The sequence below is a fragment of the Hyla sarda genome, chromosome 5 (genome assembly GCF_029499605.1).
Source record: "Hyla sarda isolate aHylSar1 chromosome 5, aHylSar1.hap1, whole genome shotgun sequence".
In the NCBI taxonomy this organism is placed as follows: domain Eukaryota; kingdom Metazoa; phylum Chordata; class Amphibia; order Anura; family Hylidae; genus Hyla; species Hyla sarda.
The window spans coordinates 48,751,736-48,767,989 of record NC_079193.1 but is presented as its reverse complement, the minus strand read 5'-3'; the positions used below and the strand labels follow the sequence as shown (position 1 = coordinate 48,767,989).

At 39.9% G+C, this 16,254-nt stretch overlaps 2 protein-coding genes across 14 annotated transcripts in view; one reads left to right on the top strand and one right to left on the bottom strand.

Moving 5' to 3' along the window:
* Positions 1-16,254, top strand: part of PARD3 (par-3 family cell polarity regulator) — a 613,817-nt gene that overhangs the window by 406,964 nt on the left and 190,599 nt on the right. The gene's annotated exons all lie outside the window — the stretch shown is intronic.
* On the bottom strand, positions 203-4,885 carry LOC130273147 (fibrous sheath CABYR-binding protein-like). 2 transcript variants are annotated; one of them, XR_008843891.1, is made up of 2 exons: positions 4,730-4,885; positions 203-831 (listed from the first exon to the last, which is right to left on the bottom strand). XR_008843891.1 is itself a non-coding variant. In XM_056519481.1 (2 exons), the coding sequence occupies exons 1-2, from the start codon at positions 4,847-4,849 to the stop codon at positions 367-369; spliced, it is 480 nt and encodes a 159-aa protein (XP_056375456.1). In that variant the 5' UTR covers positions 4,850-4,885; the 3' UTR covers positions 203-366. The 2 variants fall into 2 exon arrangements, 1 of the variants encoding a protein (XP_056375456.1); XM_056519481.1 differs by having other exon boundaries at positions 203-726.

Here is a 16,254-nt window from a genome sequence, read left to right as displayed (position 1 = left end):
TCGGTCCAAAGTCTGTGTAGAAGATGGTGGAAAATGTGCTCTTGAGCTTTTTTAAGCACAAAACATGGAAAACGTCATTTTTTTTAAAACAAAGTATATTACAAATATTTTTTATTTACCATAAGGAGTGCAATAACAAAAAAATTTTTAACGAGAGTGCCAATTTAAGCAGCTTAGCCTCACCCCCTTGACTCGTACCTGAGAAATAAAGTTTGGCAACCACCATCAGCTCCATTTAATTATACCCTTGTGACAAGTGATTGGCTCTAAATAGGGTTGTCTTCTGCTAGGGTTATCTTCTGCTAGGGTTATCTTCTGCTAGGGTTATCTTCTGCTAGGGTTGTCTTCTGCTAGGGTTGTCTTCTGCTAGGGTTGTCTTCTGCTGGGGTTGTCTTCTGCTGGGGTTGTCTTCTGCTGGGGTTGTCTTCTGCTGGGGTTGTCTTCTGCTGGGGTTGTCTTCTGCTGGGGTTGCCTTCTGCTGGGGTTGCCTTCTGCTGGGGTTGCCTTCTGCTGGGGTTGCCTTCTGCTGGGGTTGCCTTCTGCTGGGGTTGCCTTCTGCTGGGGTTGCCTTCTGCTGGGGTTGCCTTCTGCTGGGGTTGCCTTCTGCTGGGGTTGCCTTCTGCTGGGGTTGCCTTCTGCTGGGGTTGCCTTCTGCTGGGGTTGCCTTCTGCTGGGGTTGTCTTCAGCTTTGGGTCCTTTATTGCATATCCTCACCACCAAGCCCCTCTTTAATTCAAGTGCATGGTTCTGTTAATAAGGGAGTTGGGTGGAGGGATGAGGGAGGAGGCGTGTCAGCCTATGGCAGCCTAGCCTCTCCCCCTTGACTCTTGCCTGAGAAATAAAAAGTTTGGCAACCTCCATTAACTTCTAACCTCAGAATAAACAGAGGTCTATGCAGCTATACTATTTTATAATATAAATGTACTCCTTGACTTACTCTTCCCCTTCCTTTCATCTACGCTAGTGGATTACAGACTGCAGACCTCCAGTTGTTACAAAACTACAACTCCTAGCATGCACGGACAGCCAACGGCTGTCCGGGCATGCTGGGAGTTGTAGTTTTGCAACATCCGGATGTCTAGTGTGTGGAAGTCTAGGATCTACGCTAACTGTTTTCTTATGGCAGCTAAGAATCGAACATACAAAAATGTATATATTGTCAATTTTATTCTGTGTCTGTGAGAGTGTCTGTGTGTGTGTGTGTGTATATACATATATATATATATATATATATAATATTTTAATTTCTATAAAACAAAGAAAAGGAAGCACTGTTTATATAGGATTCTCCACGTGTCTATAATCAGACTGGCTCATTCACAGTGAGAGACGTCTTCTTACATTGCTGAAATCATCTTCTCTGTTTGCACTTGTTCTGCTGGCACCTGTCACTCTTAATGTGGCACTGAATGTAAATAACCAACTAACATTATGCTGTGTTTTCTCTTACCTACTGTTTCGTGACTCGTCATTTGTATATGTATTCTATAATGTGAGATGAGATTGTGGTAACCTAATGAGTGCAGAAAATAGCAGATGATCGGAATGATCTTATATAAAAGATGGGTATTATAAGAAGCCAGAAGCAGCAGAGAAAAAGGGGTACAGGAGTTGCATGTGCATCAGAGGCTTTATGTATTGGGGTAAAAAAACTAAGCAATACGTAAATGTTTAAGGGGTACTCCCGAGGAAAACTTTTTTTTTTTTTTTTTTTTAAATCAACTGGTGCCAGAAAGTGAAACAGATTTGTAAATTACTTCTATTAAAAATCATAATCCTTCCAGTACTTATTAGCTGCTGAATACTACAGAGGAAATTGTTTTCTTTTTGGAACACAGAGCTCTCTGCTGATATCATGACCACAGTGCTCTCTGCTGACATCTCTGTACATTTTAGGAATTGTCCAGAGCAGCATATGTTTGCTATGGGGATTTTCTCCTACTCTGGACAGTTCTTAAAATGGACAGAGATGTCAGCAGAGAGCACTGTGCTCATGTCAGCAGAGAGCTCTGTGTTCCAAAAAGAAAATAATTTCCTCTGTAGTATTCATCAGCTTCTAAGTACTGGAAGGATTAAGATTTTTTTTTTTTTTAAATAGAAGTAATTTACAAATTTGTTTAACTTTCTGGCACCAGTTGATTTAACAAAAAAAAAAAAAAGTTTTTTCCATGGGAGTGCTCCCTTTAGGAAGCCTTGTGTGTAACATTTTTATTTACAATAGCATGTCATGGCTGTATTTATGTAACAAAAAGTGGACCTGTACCTAATAGTGATGAGCGGCATAGGCCATATTATAATTTGCGATATTTCGCAATTTGTGAAATTTGCATACTCACTATGTTCTTTTTTTTTTTTTTCTTGCAAATTTTTTTTACGAAATTCGCATAGTGCGCATGCGCGATTATATCGTTCACCTAAAAGAAGGGAGGGATCAGTCTCCTCTGACTGAAAGTGCCGATATTTGTGAATATTTGCATATATTTGCATATTCGCAAAAAAAAAAGAATATTGGTCTTTACGAATATATATCACTATATTCTAAATATTTGTGAAATCGCAAAGTGCTGATATTTGTGGTGAAAATTAGCATTTCGAATATTCGCGCTCAACACTAGTAGCTAACCCCCCAAAAATTAGATTTTTCAATAAATAGCTTAGGGTGCCCTGATCACACATCTTTTTACAGTTTCTTGATACGCCCTCCCGTTCCTTAGATATGAGGGTTTAGATTTTGTCTGACACTTCAGGGTATAGTCAGAGGGGTGGGAACTTAATTTTAAGAATGGGATTGAATGTTGGGTGATGGGCTGGGTTACATATCTGCAAGACAAGCAAAACATGTCTATGGAGGGGGGAGAAGGATGCTCGCCCACCATCTCTGGGAGAACGGCAAATTATAGGTGAAGCATGAAGAGCAGAAATATGCTGAAAAATACCATGGGAGGGATAGTGGACTTTTTTCTTCTACCATTTGTGGGGTTCCTATGGTTAGATCTTCATAGTTTTTACTCCTTTCCAAAAAATATGCAATAAATATTTACTGCTGTAATACCCCTTTAAGTCTTGTACATAAAAATACGAAAAAGGTCATTCAAACTAAAAGCCATTTCCATTGCATACTCCAGAAATAATAAAGACATGTCTAAGGCAAATAGGGAGAGTTTTTTTTTTTGCATCCAGCATGTAACAAACATTGAGTATAAATGAGAAATTCTCAGAAAATAGTTTTTGAAGTTGTCAGCGTGATGGAAAACTCTGTCATTATTTATGTCCCGGAAATCCAGATTATTGAGATTTTGACCCCACTGGTGAATGAGAGGCCGTGGCCTCTCTCGTGGCTTTTTATTTTAGGCTTCGAGTATAAAAGTGTTTTTTGTTTTTGTTTTTATTTCATTTTTTTTTCCCAACTCTCTACACATAAATTAAGTGTCAGGCTGACCTGTTACCAAAGACAAGTTCATAGTTGCTAATAACATATTCTCCAAGTATTCTTCTCTTTCTTGTCAGGGAGTTTAAATGGAGAACCTTTGACATTCACCGCACAGCATCTGACTACAAAGCGAGGAGAAGGAGGCACATAGCATGACAGCTGAGCCTTCTAAGACCCTTTCTGACGTCCCTTAACATTCCCTTCCAGAGTGCTCGGTTTCGGTAGCGGAATGCAAGTGTCAAAGATGACACCTATTTTATAATCACCGCAAAGCTAATCTTTTCTCAAAAGATGTTGCTGACAGTTCTGAGGTTCTTAGTCAATTTCCATTTCAGCTTATGTAGAAAATGTGAAATCATTTTTTTTCTGTAATTGAGTGAAAATTAAAGGGTAGAGTCTATTCAGCTTCAAACAATGCCTGGCTAAAAAAAAAAAAAAAAAAAAATACATGAAAGGCTGAGGAACCATTCATGGTTATATATTCCGGGAGCCTAAGCATGTCAGAAAAGGGCTGATAAGAATTCAGCTGAATACACTGTTCACGGAAGATATAGCAATTACACTGACTCTGTTCCGGAATTATAATACACTTTGGTGAGCGTATATAGATATTCACGCACATACTTACACACCTATAGGCACACACGTTTTGTATTGTGCCATGTTTGCTAAGGGGTTGGGACTATAGAATCTATATTACAATTTATTGTCAATAAGCTGCAGAGGAATATGATCTTTTTATGGTGATTAGAATGAAAGCTTAGAGTTTCTCTGTACTGGTGGTTGTCCTGTTATACAAGCATTTTAGGCCCTATTTACATGTTCTGAGTCTGTTTATAGTATAATGTAAGTGAATAATGTAATCCTGCACTCACCGACTATTCTTCTCCCGGATCCTCCGTCAGCTCAGCAGACATCCATGGCGTGGGGCGCTCAGAGGCGCCTCTGAGCGCCCCACGCCATGGATGTCTGCTGAGCTGACAGAGGATCCGGGAGAAGGAGCAGAATAGGCGGTACCCATGCGGTGAGTGCAGGATTACATTTTTCACTTTCATTGCACTTTGATTCTGGTTATCATTTGTTCTAGCACCGCCGAGGGACCCATTTATGCCTATTGACCCACTGACGGTATCCTTTATTGTTCTATCTAAGTTGGTAGCATTACTCACATTACAGTAGTGCCACTTGGCCCTTCCTTCTTCTTGTTTATATTCTGTTTATAGTACGTTTAAAGGGATACTCCGATAAGTCTGGTAACAAAAACAAAAAAATGCTGCAGAAGCATATAGCATTGCTTACCTGTCTGACTTCTAAAAAACACACTAAAATTCCAATTGTTGTGGGGAGTGTTGTTCCTGTCTTTCTTGGTTGTACTTCTTGGTTCAGCAGTTGCTCAGCACTACAAATACCAGAATACATTGGTTTCCCTCAGCTCTTCATAAGAGCCCTTCTTCCTTCCTTCCTTCCTTCCTTCCCACAGCACTCATTCCTGTTCCCCACCTAGAGCTGTTGCCTACCATCTAGGTTTACAGCAGACTATTGCTTAAAGAGTACCTGTCATCAAACCATATTTTCTAAACTAACTGAGATTATATTCACCTCACTACTCCTAACACCCCTCCTGCCCAAAAAAAAATTCTGAGCATTAAAAAGCTCTGTATCATTCCGCTCCCCTTGCTCACATTGTGTGAGCTCCCGGCAAGAGAAAGTGGACGTTCCCTAGCAGGGGCGACTTCACTGAAGCCTGCAAGAGCTTTGACTCACCATGCCCCACACACACTTCCTGAGTTTGGACTTCTGTAAGTCCAGGTGGTGACCAAATTAACTGTTTGCGAACAGAACAGAGCCACCTAGTGGCCATTTTTTTCAATCACATTAAAAACATATAACGGTTGAGAATTTTAACAGCTAGTAAATAGCAAAGTGTCTTATAATAACATAAGGAACAATATATTAAAACTTTAGTTTGGTGAGAGGTACTCTTTAACAAGCATCTGCTGTATTCAATCCTCGTCTGCTCCTATGCCTGTGGCATTGCTCAGCACTGGACAGCAGGCTTTAACCACACCTCATACCGCCATATACAAATGTATATGTAGGCAGATAGTGACTTAGGCTTTTGGGCCTGGTCAAAGGTGATGACATCACTCAGTGGGCAGAGCTTGACCTTAAAGACAAGATCCAGCCATGCCTCCTGAAACGGCAGAGGATGAAGTTTTGTCTTGGGAGGGAGGGAGGAGCCAGGAAGCTGCTGAGAAAACACTACAATGACAATGAAAGGACAGCAAACTTTTTTTTTTTTTTTTTTTTTTTTTATCAGTGGTGAATCATGCAAAAGTATACAGAATTCAGTAGTTTTTATGCTAGCACTTTATCAGTAATTATATATTTTGGGGTAATATTCAGATATCCCTATAACACTACAACTATGGACAGGAATTTGTCATCTTAGTACTTTTTTTTTTTTATAACACCTATGTTAAATATATAGGGCAATGTTTCCATCTATCTCTATATTTAAAAAAATAAAATATATATAATACATTAATCATTAAAACCCTCCTACCAAAGACATATAATACACATTCTACCTGATATTTTATTATTCAAAAAAATTTCAACTAACAGGTGTAGACTTTAGACATAATAATTACAAAGAAGAAATTACATGGGAAACTCCTCTACATATTGTTCTTTGATTGGACCGCTCTAGATATTTACCCCGAGGATGCATTCTATTCCAATATTAATGCCTTTTTTGTTGTTGTAATAGTATTGCTGTTATGGAAGTGCTCAAGGGAAAGCAGGCACCATTTGGAGTGCCATCTGTAGCAGTTCATACTGTGTATTACAAGCCTAATAAATTAGTAAACCTCTTACAGTAGAATGCCTCGGCTGTGTAAACTTTTTTTTTTTTATAGCAGTTTAAATAATTGCTACTTTTTTATGTTAAAGTACATTTAACCTGAACTAAAAAATCTATAACTCCAGGTCATAGTTACATAGTTGATAAGGTTGAAACAAGACAAGAGTCAATCATAATACCCTACTGTGTTGATCCAGAGAAATGCAAAAAAAATAAAAACACGAGGCTGATGGCAATTGTCCCATGAGGAAAAATTATTTGCCGACTCCACTATGACAATCAGAATCAATCCCTGGATCAATGTTCTACCACATTAATCTAGTATTCATAACTTGTACTATAATAACTTTCCAGTAAAGCATCCAGGCCCCCCTTGAACTTGGTAAAGCCATCACAACAACTTGTGGCAGAAAGTTCCTTAGTTTCACTGCTTTTACAGAAAAGAATCCTCGTCTGTGATCTACCTCTCTATTCGGAAAGCTGAGTGCATGGAGTACGAACTGAGTGAAAGTCCAAATAATAAGGCTTTCCGAATAAAACCGAACAGATACAAATTGACATGGCATTCTTTGTTTTTGTGATTAATGGGGATCTCAACAGCCGGACCCTCACCGATCAGAACTTCTGACCTATTTCTCTGGCATGTAATATGTTGTGTGAAAGCTTAAGTATACTTTAAAGGGGTACTCTGCCCCTAGACATCTTATCCCCCTGATCTCTGCAGCACCTGGCGTTTGTTTAGAACGCTGAGTCCAGACGACGGGGGTCGTGACGTCACAGCCACACCCCCTCGTGACATCACTACCACGATTATGGGATGGGGCGTGACTGCCCTCCCATAGACTTGCATTGAGGGGGTGTGACCATGACGTCACGACGCCCGCTCCAAGCGTTCGGAACAAAATGTTCTGAACACTGGGGCAGCGGAGTATCCCTTTAATTTAATTGGTTTTCATTATTTAGTTTCCCAATGGGTTGGCCCACAAACACTATTTATTACCTATCTAAAGTTTAGAAATAGGGGATATGCGTAAAATCAATGGGAGTCTGACCACTGGGACCCCTAGCAATTGCAAGAACTGGTGTCCTGAGTTTCCTTTCGTAACTTTTATTGGAATATGCAGAATACACCAAAATGCATTTAGCTGATTCTGAATATTGTAATATTTTGGAACATAGTGCGAGGTTCTTTTTTTAAACTTAATTTATTTATTTATTTATTTTTTTTGTCTTTTCATGTATGAATACTCTTTTTTGTGTACTTTTGGCCAAAAATGAGTTGTTGTTTATGCATAACCATGTCTCCATTCAGACTGTAGACTCAGGACCCCTGTTGTCGAGATCATTAGAGATCCCTGTGGTCAGAACCCCAGCGATCATATACTTATCCCTGTCCTGTAGGTAGAGGAAATTAGTATTGATGGTTCATCCCTTTTAATGGCAAACAACGGTGATAAATACCCTGTTCTAGTTTGGCTGCGGAACAAAGCATGTAGAATATTTAGAATGAGATAGAAACTTCTGCACAAACCTTTGTTGCTGCCACATATGTGGTCAACCTGCTCCTCCATAAACTGATATAACAATATAGAATAAAGTAATTATTCATTGATTCTTTTTGATACATGTGAAACATTATTGAATTGTCAATAATAGCTAAAATTAACACTTTCAAGTCCCCATTGTTACCTGGTTTATTCCCGTCGAGCACAAATCCCAGGTAATATTGTAATCGATCCCTATTGGATCCGAGTATGTACGTGGCTTTCCAGTACTGTGTGTTGTGTATAATAGTGAAAGTTTGTTGCATCCAATTGGCCGTTTGATCGCGGATTTGTACATCTTCTGTCCTGAGGTTATACGCTGTATAATGTTCTGACCTGAGATTCATTGTAGACAAGGCTGACAAACTCTGAACACGGCACAAACAATAGTTCAACTCATGCGAAATGTTTTTATAGCCGCTTTTGACAAATGGTTAGGATGTAATGCGGCGGTGAGTACATGACATATAAAGGGTAGGAAGCTTTTATTATTTATTTAGTGTGTGTTCTGACATGAAAACAAGGAGTATGTTTTGTTGTCTTTGGGTTCTTTAAGTGCTGACTGGTTTCTATTCTCAGATAATGAGATCTACTGGGAACACAAGGGGGTCTATAGGCAGGAATATTAACATTGTAAACGCTTTGGTGTGCGTATCCTCAGGCCCACCTTGACTAACTGTATTAGAGCTTTTATTAGTTATGTCATGCTCTTCATACAATATGCATTCCCCGTAAGCATTTTATTTTCTTGGTGTTATCTGTCAGCTCAGCTTATACGGCTGTAGGGAAAAGCTGCATCAAGTGTTTTTACCTCTGCTAGAAGACACTTGGCGATTAACTGGCAGCACTACCCACTTGTCTCTTCAAAATGAACCCTGTAAATAAACCTTGTTAGCACATATGGACATCATAAAGGGGAATTTGTTGGCTGAGCCAGAATAGGAAGCTGTCCAAGCAAGCTAGCACTAGCTCTGGAGGACTGGGGGGATCTGTATATTAGATCAATGCCCCCCAGCCTGGGGCTCTCCAGTTTTGCAAACTAAAATAGTGCTCAGGGTAAGGGTACCAAATTAAAAAAAAAAAAAAACTATATAGATATTTATGTATACATACCACAACAATGGCGCAGCACTCCAAATCCTATAAATTGTGAATTTATTACCTCATGTCAATCAACATAGCAACGTTTCAGCTCCTCAATGGAGCCTTTTTCAAGCATGCTTGAAAAAGGCTCCATTGAGGAGCTGAAACTTTGCTATGTTGTTTGACATGAGGTAATAAATTCACAATTTATCGGATTTGGAGTGCTGCGCCATTGTTGTGTTATTACCTGGACTGTGATCGAGTCGGGGTGCTGGCACCAGAGACCAAGTGGTGAAGTAATGCTGCATTGTCTTTGAGGAAAAATATATATATAAATATATATATATATATATATATATATATATATATCAAATTTACAGTAATACATACAGGCAATCAAACACCACAACCATGCAACCGAACACGACAAACGCCAAGCACCTCAAACACAAATCACAGCACCCAAACAAAACCAGACACCCTAGGATCCAGCAGTCACTTTGACACGTATTGCGTGCAGTGTTCCCGGCCCTACTGTAATCTTTGTTCTTACTATATGATCAGTGACAGCAGCTTCTAACATGCCGTCCTGGTTGGTTTTTTGTTTTCTGAATGTGTGACTCGCAGTGACTTTGCTTGTGTGATCATTCCGGCTGTGATGGTATCACTCACTATAGAGCTCACCTCTTCCTGGGCTCTGAACAGATTTCTCCGCTCTGCAATCATTTGCTTGTGACCTGTGTCAATTGCTGAATTTAACAAAGGCATTTAATAGAAATGTTCAGATTGACCCAGCTCATCATTTGGGCACAATAGCGCCATTCTTATTATCAGAGTTATTCAAGCAGACACAGCAATAGTCTTGTGCTCCATAATGGTCCTTAAACCAAATGCAGTTTGTAATTTGCACTATTGTACTGTAGAACAATGATGGCTGCAATTGCGCGCAACATCTAATCATGAGAAAGGAAATAGCAGAGCTTGGATAAGTACATGGTGCCGTTGTCCATGTCTCAGATGCTAAACACAATGACGAGTCTTGTACTTGGGCATCTTGATCTTAGTGGCCATAAATACTGTCTGACCTGTAGCCCAATAAATAATGTTTTGTATAGATATATATATATATATATATATATACACATACATACATACAATGGGGCAAAAAAGTATTTAGTCAGCCACCAATTGTGCAAGTTCTCCCACTTAAAAAGATGAGAGGCCTGTAATTTTCATCATAGGTATACCTCAACTATGAGAGACAGAATGAGAAAAAAAATCCATAAAATCACATTGTCTGATTTTTAAAGAATTTATTTGCAAAGTATGGATTTTCTTTTTTCTCATTATGTCTCTCATAGTTGAGGTATACCTATGATGACAATTACAGGCCTCTCTTATCTTTTTAAGTGGGAGCACAATTGGTGGCTGACTAAATACTTTTTTCCCCACTGAATGGGTATACACACCATAATATACCATAACAGTGAAACCATAGACTGTGTTAAATAAATAAATAAATAAATAACATTGATTATGACAATGGCTTCTTTGAAGGCAGAGAGTGATCGATCAATTCTTCAAATTATTGTAGGGAAAATAGGTAAACACAGAGGTCCCTCAAGTTACAGTATTAGTTGGTTCCAGGACGACCATTGTATATTGGGACCATAAGTCTATGGAAACCTGGTAATTGGTTCTAAAGTTCCCAGAATGTCATCCAAAAAAAGGAAAAAGCGAGGATTTAAGAAAAATATGTAGATAACTAATATAGATAAAGTCCTTACATGAAAAGATCTGCTGGGAGCTGTAATCACTGTCTATGTAGAGGACAGGAGCTTCTTCAGGATCCTGTACAGTACACACAGTGTCCTAAAAAAATAACATGGAGCCGCCCTCACCTGGTGTCCAAAGAAGCAGCGAATTGTGGCACAGGTGAAGAGTAGTGTTGAGCGGCATAGGCCGTATTCGAATTCGCGATATTTCACGAATATATGGACGAATATTCGTCATATATTCGCTAAATTCGCATATTCGTAATATTCGCGTTTTATTTTCGCATATGGGAAAATTCGCGTATGCTAAAATTAGCATAGACAAAAATTAACATAAGTGAAAATTCGCATATGCAAACATTAACATATGCAAATTTTCGCATATGCGAAAATTTGCACACCAGTCTCACACAGTAGTATTAGAGCCTTCTTTACACCACACAAGCTGGAAGCAGAGAGGGGTGATCACTGTGATGTGTACTGTGGAAAAAAACAAAAAAGAATATTCGTAATTACGAATATATAGTGCTATATTCGCGAACATGCGATATTCGCGAATAAAATTTGCATATCGAATATTCGCGGGCAACACTAGTAAAGAGTACAGAACATGTAATACCTCTCTGTACTGTAGGGGGCGCTACCAGACAGCCAGTCAGTACATGCACTTCAGTAACACAGGAGTTTTATTAGTGAAATGCCCATTCTGATTGGTCAGTTCTTCCAGCCATTGACATGTTTTACAGATCTGGACTGTCCAACTTTGTATGTTGAGTCTGGTTTCAAGTTACAATGGTCCAAAAATAATGACTATATGCTAAACCTATTTTAACCTGAGGCCATTGTAAGTTGAGGGATCACTGTATAAGCATCCGAGCGACTTTAAGAACTATTTGCGAATGGTCAGAGCATACACAAAATAACAGCTCTTGTGGGGTGCTCCTGGTATTTAGTGGTTAGTAGCCACCAAAAGTGGTCCAAGAAAGGAAAACTGGTGAACAAGCAACAGGGCCCGGACATGCTAGGCTCATTGAAACACTTGGGTAGCAAAGGTGAGTCTGTCTGGTCCATGTGGATGGTTTTGTGCGCTCATTAACTGGGGGAACAGATGGCACCGGGATGAGAAGGAAGACAAGATGGTGGAGATAGCTTAATGGTATGGACAATGTTCTGCTGGGAATCTGTGGCATATTATTGTGACACATGCATCATATCTACATATTGTAGGCCTCCAAATTCACCAGATCTCAACCCAATCTTTGGGATATGCGGAATAAAAATAAAAAGGCCAATCCATAGCAGTGACACCTCACAACCTACAGAACTTGAAGAATCTGCTCCTCATGTATTGATACCAGACAACTCAATACATCTTCAGAGTCTGTGTCTCATCAAGGTTAGAGCTGTTTTGGTGGCATGAGGGGGATCTACAGTATATTAGTCAGATTTCATTAGATTAGTGATGGCTCAAATGTAGCCCTGCTGGTAATTGGTATAGATTTGCTTTTCTCATGTAGTTGTGGCATTTGCCTCCTAAAAATGTAGGGTATTTTACTCCAGTATAAATTGAGCTGAGGAAAATAACACACATAGCAATGGCATTGTGATTGGCTATATACAGCAGGTACTTCTTAAATGCTTCTTTTAACCTTCATTTTTAATAGTTGCCCATTTGAGCTATTTAGCATTTAGGGTATAATTGGTAAAACTGGCAAGTATTTAAAAAAAGAAAAAATTGCAGGTTAACAGCAGTATTTTCAGAAGTGCTTACTGCATAACCGAAGAACAACGTATATAACTCCAGTCTTGGTAAATTCCCCCAGTGTGGGCAGAGATCATACTCTACATAAACTCTATATCATGGGATAATACCATTACCAGTCCATCCCACTCCTTCATGAAGGTCTGTGAATGTTTTAACACAAAGCGATTTCCCTTGAATAATGATAGAACATTCTTTATAATTAGACGCTTCTTCCTTTCGCTGCGTTATTTCGCTTACTATTCTTTTCACTTTTATTAGGTCTCTTGTGATATACCAGTGATGACATTCCAACAAACTGTACAGACGTATACATATTTTATCAGACATCCGACACAAAGAAGATTCTTTGTTATGCCCCGTGGTGAAACAGTTAACCGTTTCATAGGAACGTGCCACTTCCCCGGGGGAAAGGATGCTCTGTATGTTGCTAATGAGCATCTCTATGCATGCTATCTTCTAAAGAAAACGGATGGATGTGAGCTGAAGACAGTTCCCTATGAGGCCTGTCAATGGCGGGCAAGCTGCGCTGCCACTGTGTTTCCTTGTAGGAGAACTCAAAGGCAAAATGTGGAAGTGTAGACAGAACTATAAGCGAACCGAGAGCAGAAGAGTAGGGGGTGTCGTGTATCTCATGAAGAATATTACCCTCAAAGGAAGCACAAAGAAATCAGATGGAAATGCAGAACAGTTACAACTTCCCATGGATTCTTATTGTAGCTTTTGAAAAGCAAATATCTTTTATAGAACTTGCTATAGAAACGTTCTACCAAACCTGTACTTAACTTACTATTGAAACGTTCTACCCAATCTGTTTCCTTACTCGACACAATGAGTGCTCTACCAGTGCCTACTATGGTGACCTATTGGGCATCTGCCAATGATATTGGAGGGATCTGTTATATTCTATACCATCCCATATCACATGCAACTTTAGCTATGTGAAAAGCTATGCAACATTCCATTATGGTAACAAAAGTAAGGAGATGTCCAGCTCACAGAGTTTAAACTCACTGTTTGCACGGATCCCGTGTCCCAGGTCACGGACGCCGCAATAGATCATGGGATAAATCACAATCTGCTTCAGCATGTGCAGTAAAAAAAACTTTGTTTATTTTCATGACAATACATATACAGGAATTGCAGGACAGAATAACACCTACGCGTTTCTGGTGCCTATGAACCCTTAGTCATAACATTCCATTAGGCACTATGTATTAGATCTGTTTTTATGGCTTGTTGATTATAGAATTTAACATTTATTACCTAATCTGACTATATACATGATACACATGGCAGCAGAGTTTACCAATTTTTATAGGATCCACTAATGCCCCCTATTCTACCTCACCGCACACAAGCATTGTGCTTAATTGTTTCCGTCAGTCTTATAGAAAGGTGAGCTGCCAATGTTTGACTGCCACTCCATTCTATCTCTTCTTTACCATGATCATGCAATTAGGCGAAATTGGGTATCCCATTCCATTCATCACCAAATTTCCTTGCTGGGGTTGTAGTTTTGCAACAACTGAATGAAAAGTTTGAAGACCACTGTGATAGAGGGAGAGACACTGAGCTCTTTGGTCAGTGGTCTCCAAACTGTAGACCTCCAGCTGTAGCCAAAGTTTTATAGTTTTGCGACAGCTGAAGAACCACAGTTTGCAGACCACTGCTTTAAGTTCATCTGATACAGTGGTGGCTGAGGAGGAGGTACATGCGTAGTTTCTCCACTAACCCTGCATTGATCAAACATGACTCTTCTGCTAAGCAATTGATCTCGGTGCCTCTAATGCACAAAGTCAGAGGTCGTCCCAGCTGCCATTATGTTTCAATACCAACATGTCAGGCGGCAGGTTAAGGAAACGTTGAATAATGGTTGATTTATTTTTATCCAGCTTTATTGCAGATGTAACCACCGCTCTGCCGCGTTAAGTGATTATGCTTTGCGCAAGCTGGACACGGCCTTCTGAAGTCTCGCGCTTGCTTTACAGTAATTAGGTAGCCATAATGTTTCCAGCACGGCACTGACACCAGGTGCGGTATATTTTTTTACATTTATTCACACTATACTGAAATGCTTCCAAATACAGGAAAGGTAAGGGAGAATTAATACAGAAAGTCAGTCTCTGGCCGCTCTCTCCTGCATCGAAATGAGAAGTGTAAAGATCAATAGCAGCTTTTTTTTTTTCTGCTTTTTTTTCCGCCATTGACAGGCATTGAGTAAGAATGATGAGCTCCATTGGGGCTGGTGCTACTTTTCCCCAAGTGCCTAATGAGATCCAGACTGTGTAGCACCAAGACTGGCACTACTATAAGAAATGTCAGTCGAGCGAGCTGGCTGCTGACAGTGGTTTTGCATAAGGGATTCATGATAAGCAGAAGTTTCTGAACATATTTGCCCACAATGAGGGTATAACCACCACCAATTCACGATGAGCTGAATGTTCAGGTTTATGTATTTTATATCCTCTAATTATGTGTGTCCGAAAACAACCTGCACTCGGTCACTCTCGTGGCAATGAAATGCTGACCCCAAACTCTTCGATTTTTCTCTTTTTACATCCTGCACAAAAAAGTATGTATGTAGTAAATTAGCAGACATCAGAGCAAATTAGAGTCCCGGGTGGCGGGGGTTGATGCTGACCTTGCCTGTCCCCCATTACAATATTTTGTTAATTTCCTTGCAATCGTGACATTCGACAGAGTTAATTGCCATCAACAACTTAATTGTTTTTTTTATTTAATTGGACTCATACCTTGGAAATTAGTAGGGCCTCGAGCAACGGGAGAGATGGTGCTTATGCTGGGGGAAAGTATATCCAATTTAGAATAGAAATGAAATATCGACTATGGTTTGCTGCACTTGCAAAGATGGAAGAGGAATAAATATTTATTTGTGTAAAAGTGGATTTTCTGTGCAGAATCCTCACCATTTCTTGTGCTCAGGCTGTATTACAGCTCTGCACTATAGGTGGAATTGATCATTGGTTTTACCCTGGTTTTGTGATGTACATTTGTCTCACAGTTTGTCTCAGGTGCTGTTTTGAGACTTTTCATTGCGACTTTTGCTTTAGAAGGTTTTTCTAAAAGAACATACAAGTCATGATTTCAGTTGATATCATGCAGTGGTCAGGAATTCATGATATGCAACTTTTCAGTTTTTTTGATTCTTTATTTTTTTTGTCTGAAAAAAGTGGGTGCCTCTTTTTGGGGTCTATTTTTCGTCTTAACCCGAATAACAGAGACATCAACGGAGACTTAAAGTGTACCTGTCGTCTACAAAAACTTTTTATATAATGTAGATAATACCATTATATGTATAATTGTCATATACATTGGTTAAAAAAATTGTATATTTTTGTCCCTGCAGCTATTGTGTGTCTCTATGAGGAGTCCAAATACAGGAAGAGTGGGGGGACAAGCAGGGTTCTGTACACTGAGGACAAGCAGGGTTCCCTACACTGAGGACAAGCAGAGCTCCGTGCACTGAGGACAAGCAGGGCTCCGTACACTGAGGACAAGCAGGGCTCCGTACACTGAGGACAAGCAGGGCCCTGTACACTGAGGACAAGCAGGGCCCTGTACACTGAGGACAAGCAGGGCCCTGTACACTGAGGACAAGCAGGGCCCTGTACACTGAGGACAAGCAGGGCCCTGTGCACTGAGGACAAGCAGGGCCCTGTGCACTGAGGACAAGCAGGGCCCTGTGCACTGAGGACAAGCAGGGCCCTGTGCACTGAGGACAAGCAGGGCCCTGTGCACTGAGGACAAGCAGGGCCCTGTGCACTGAGGAC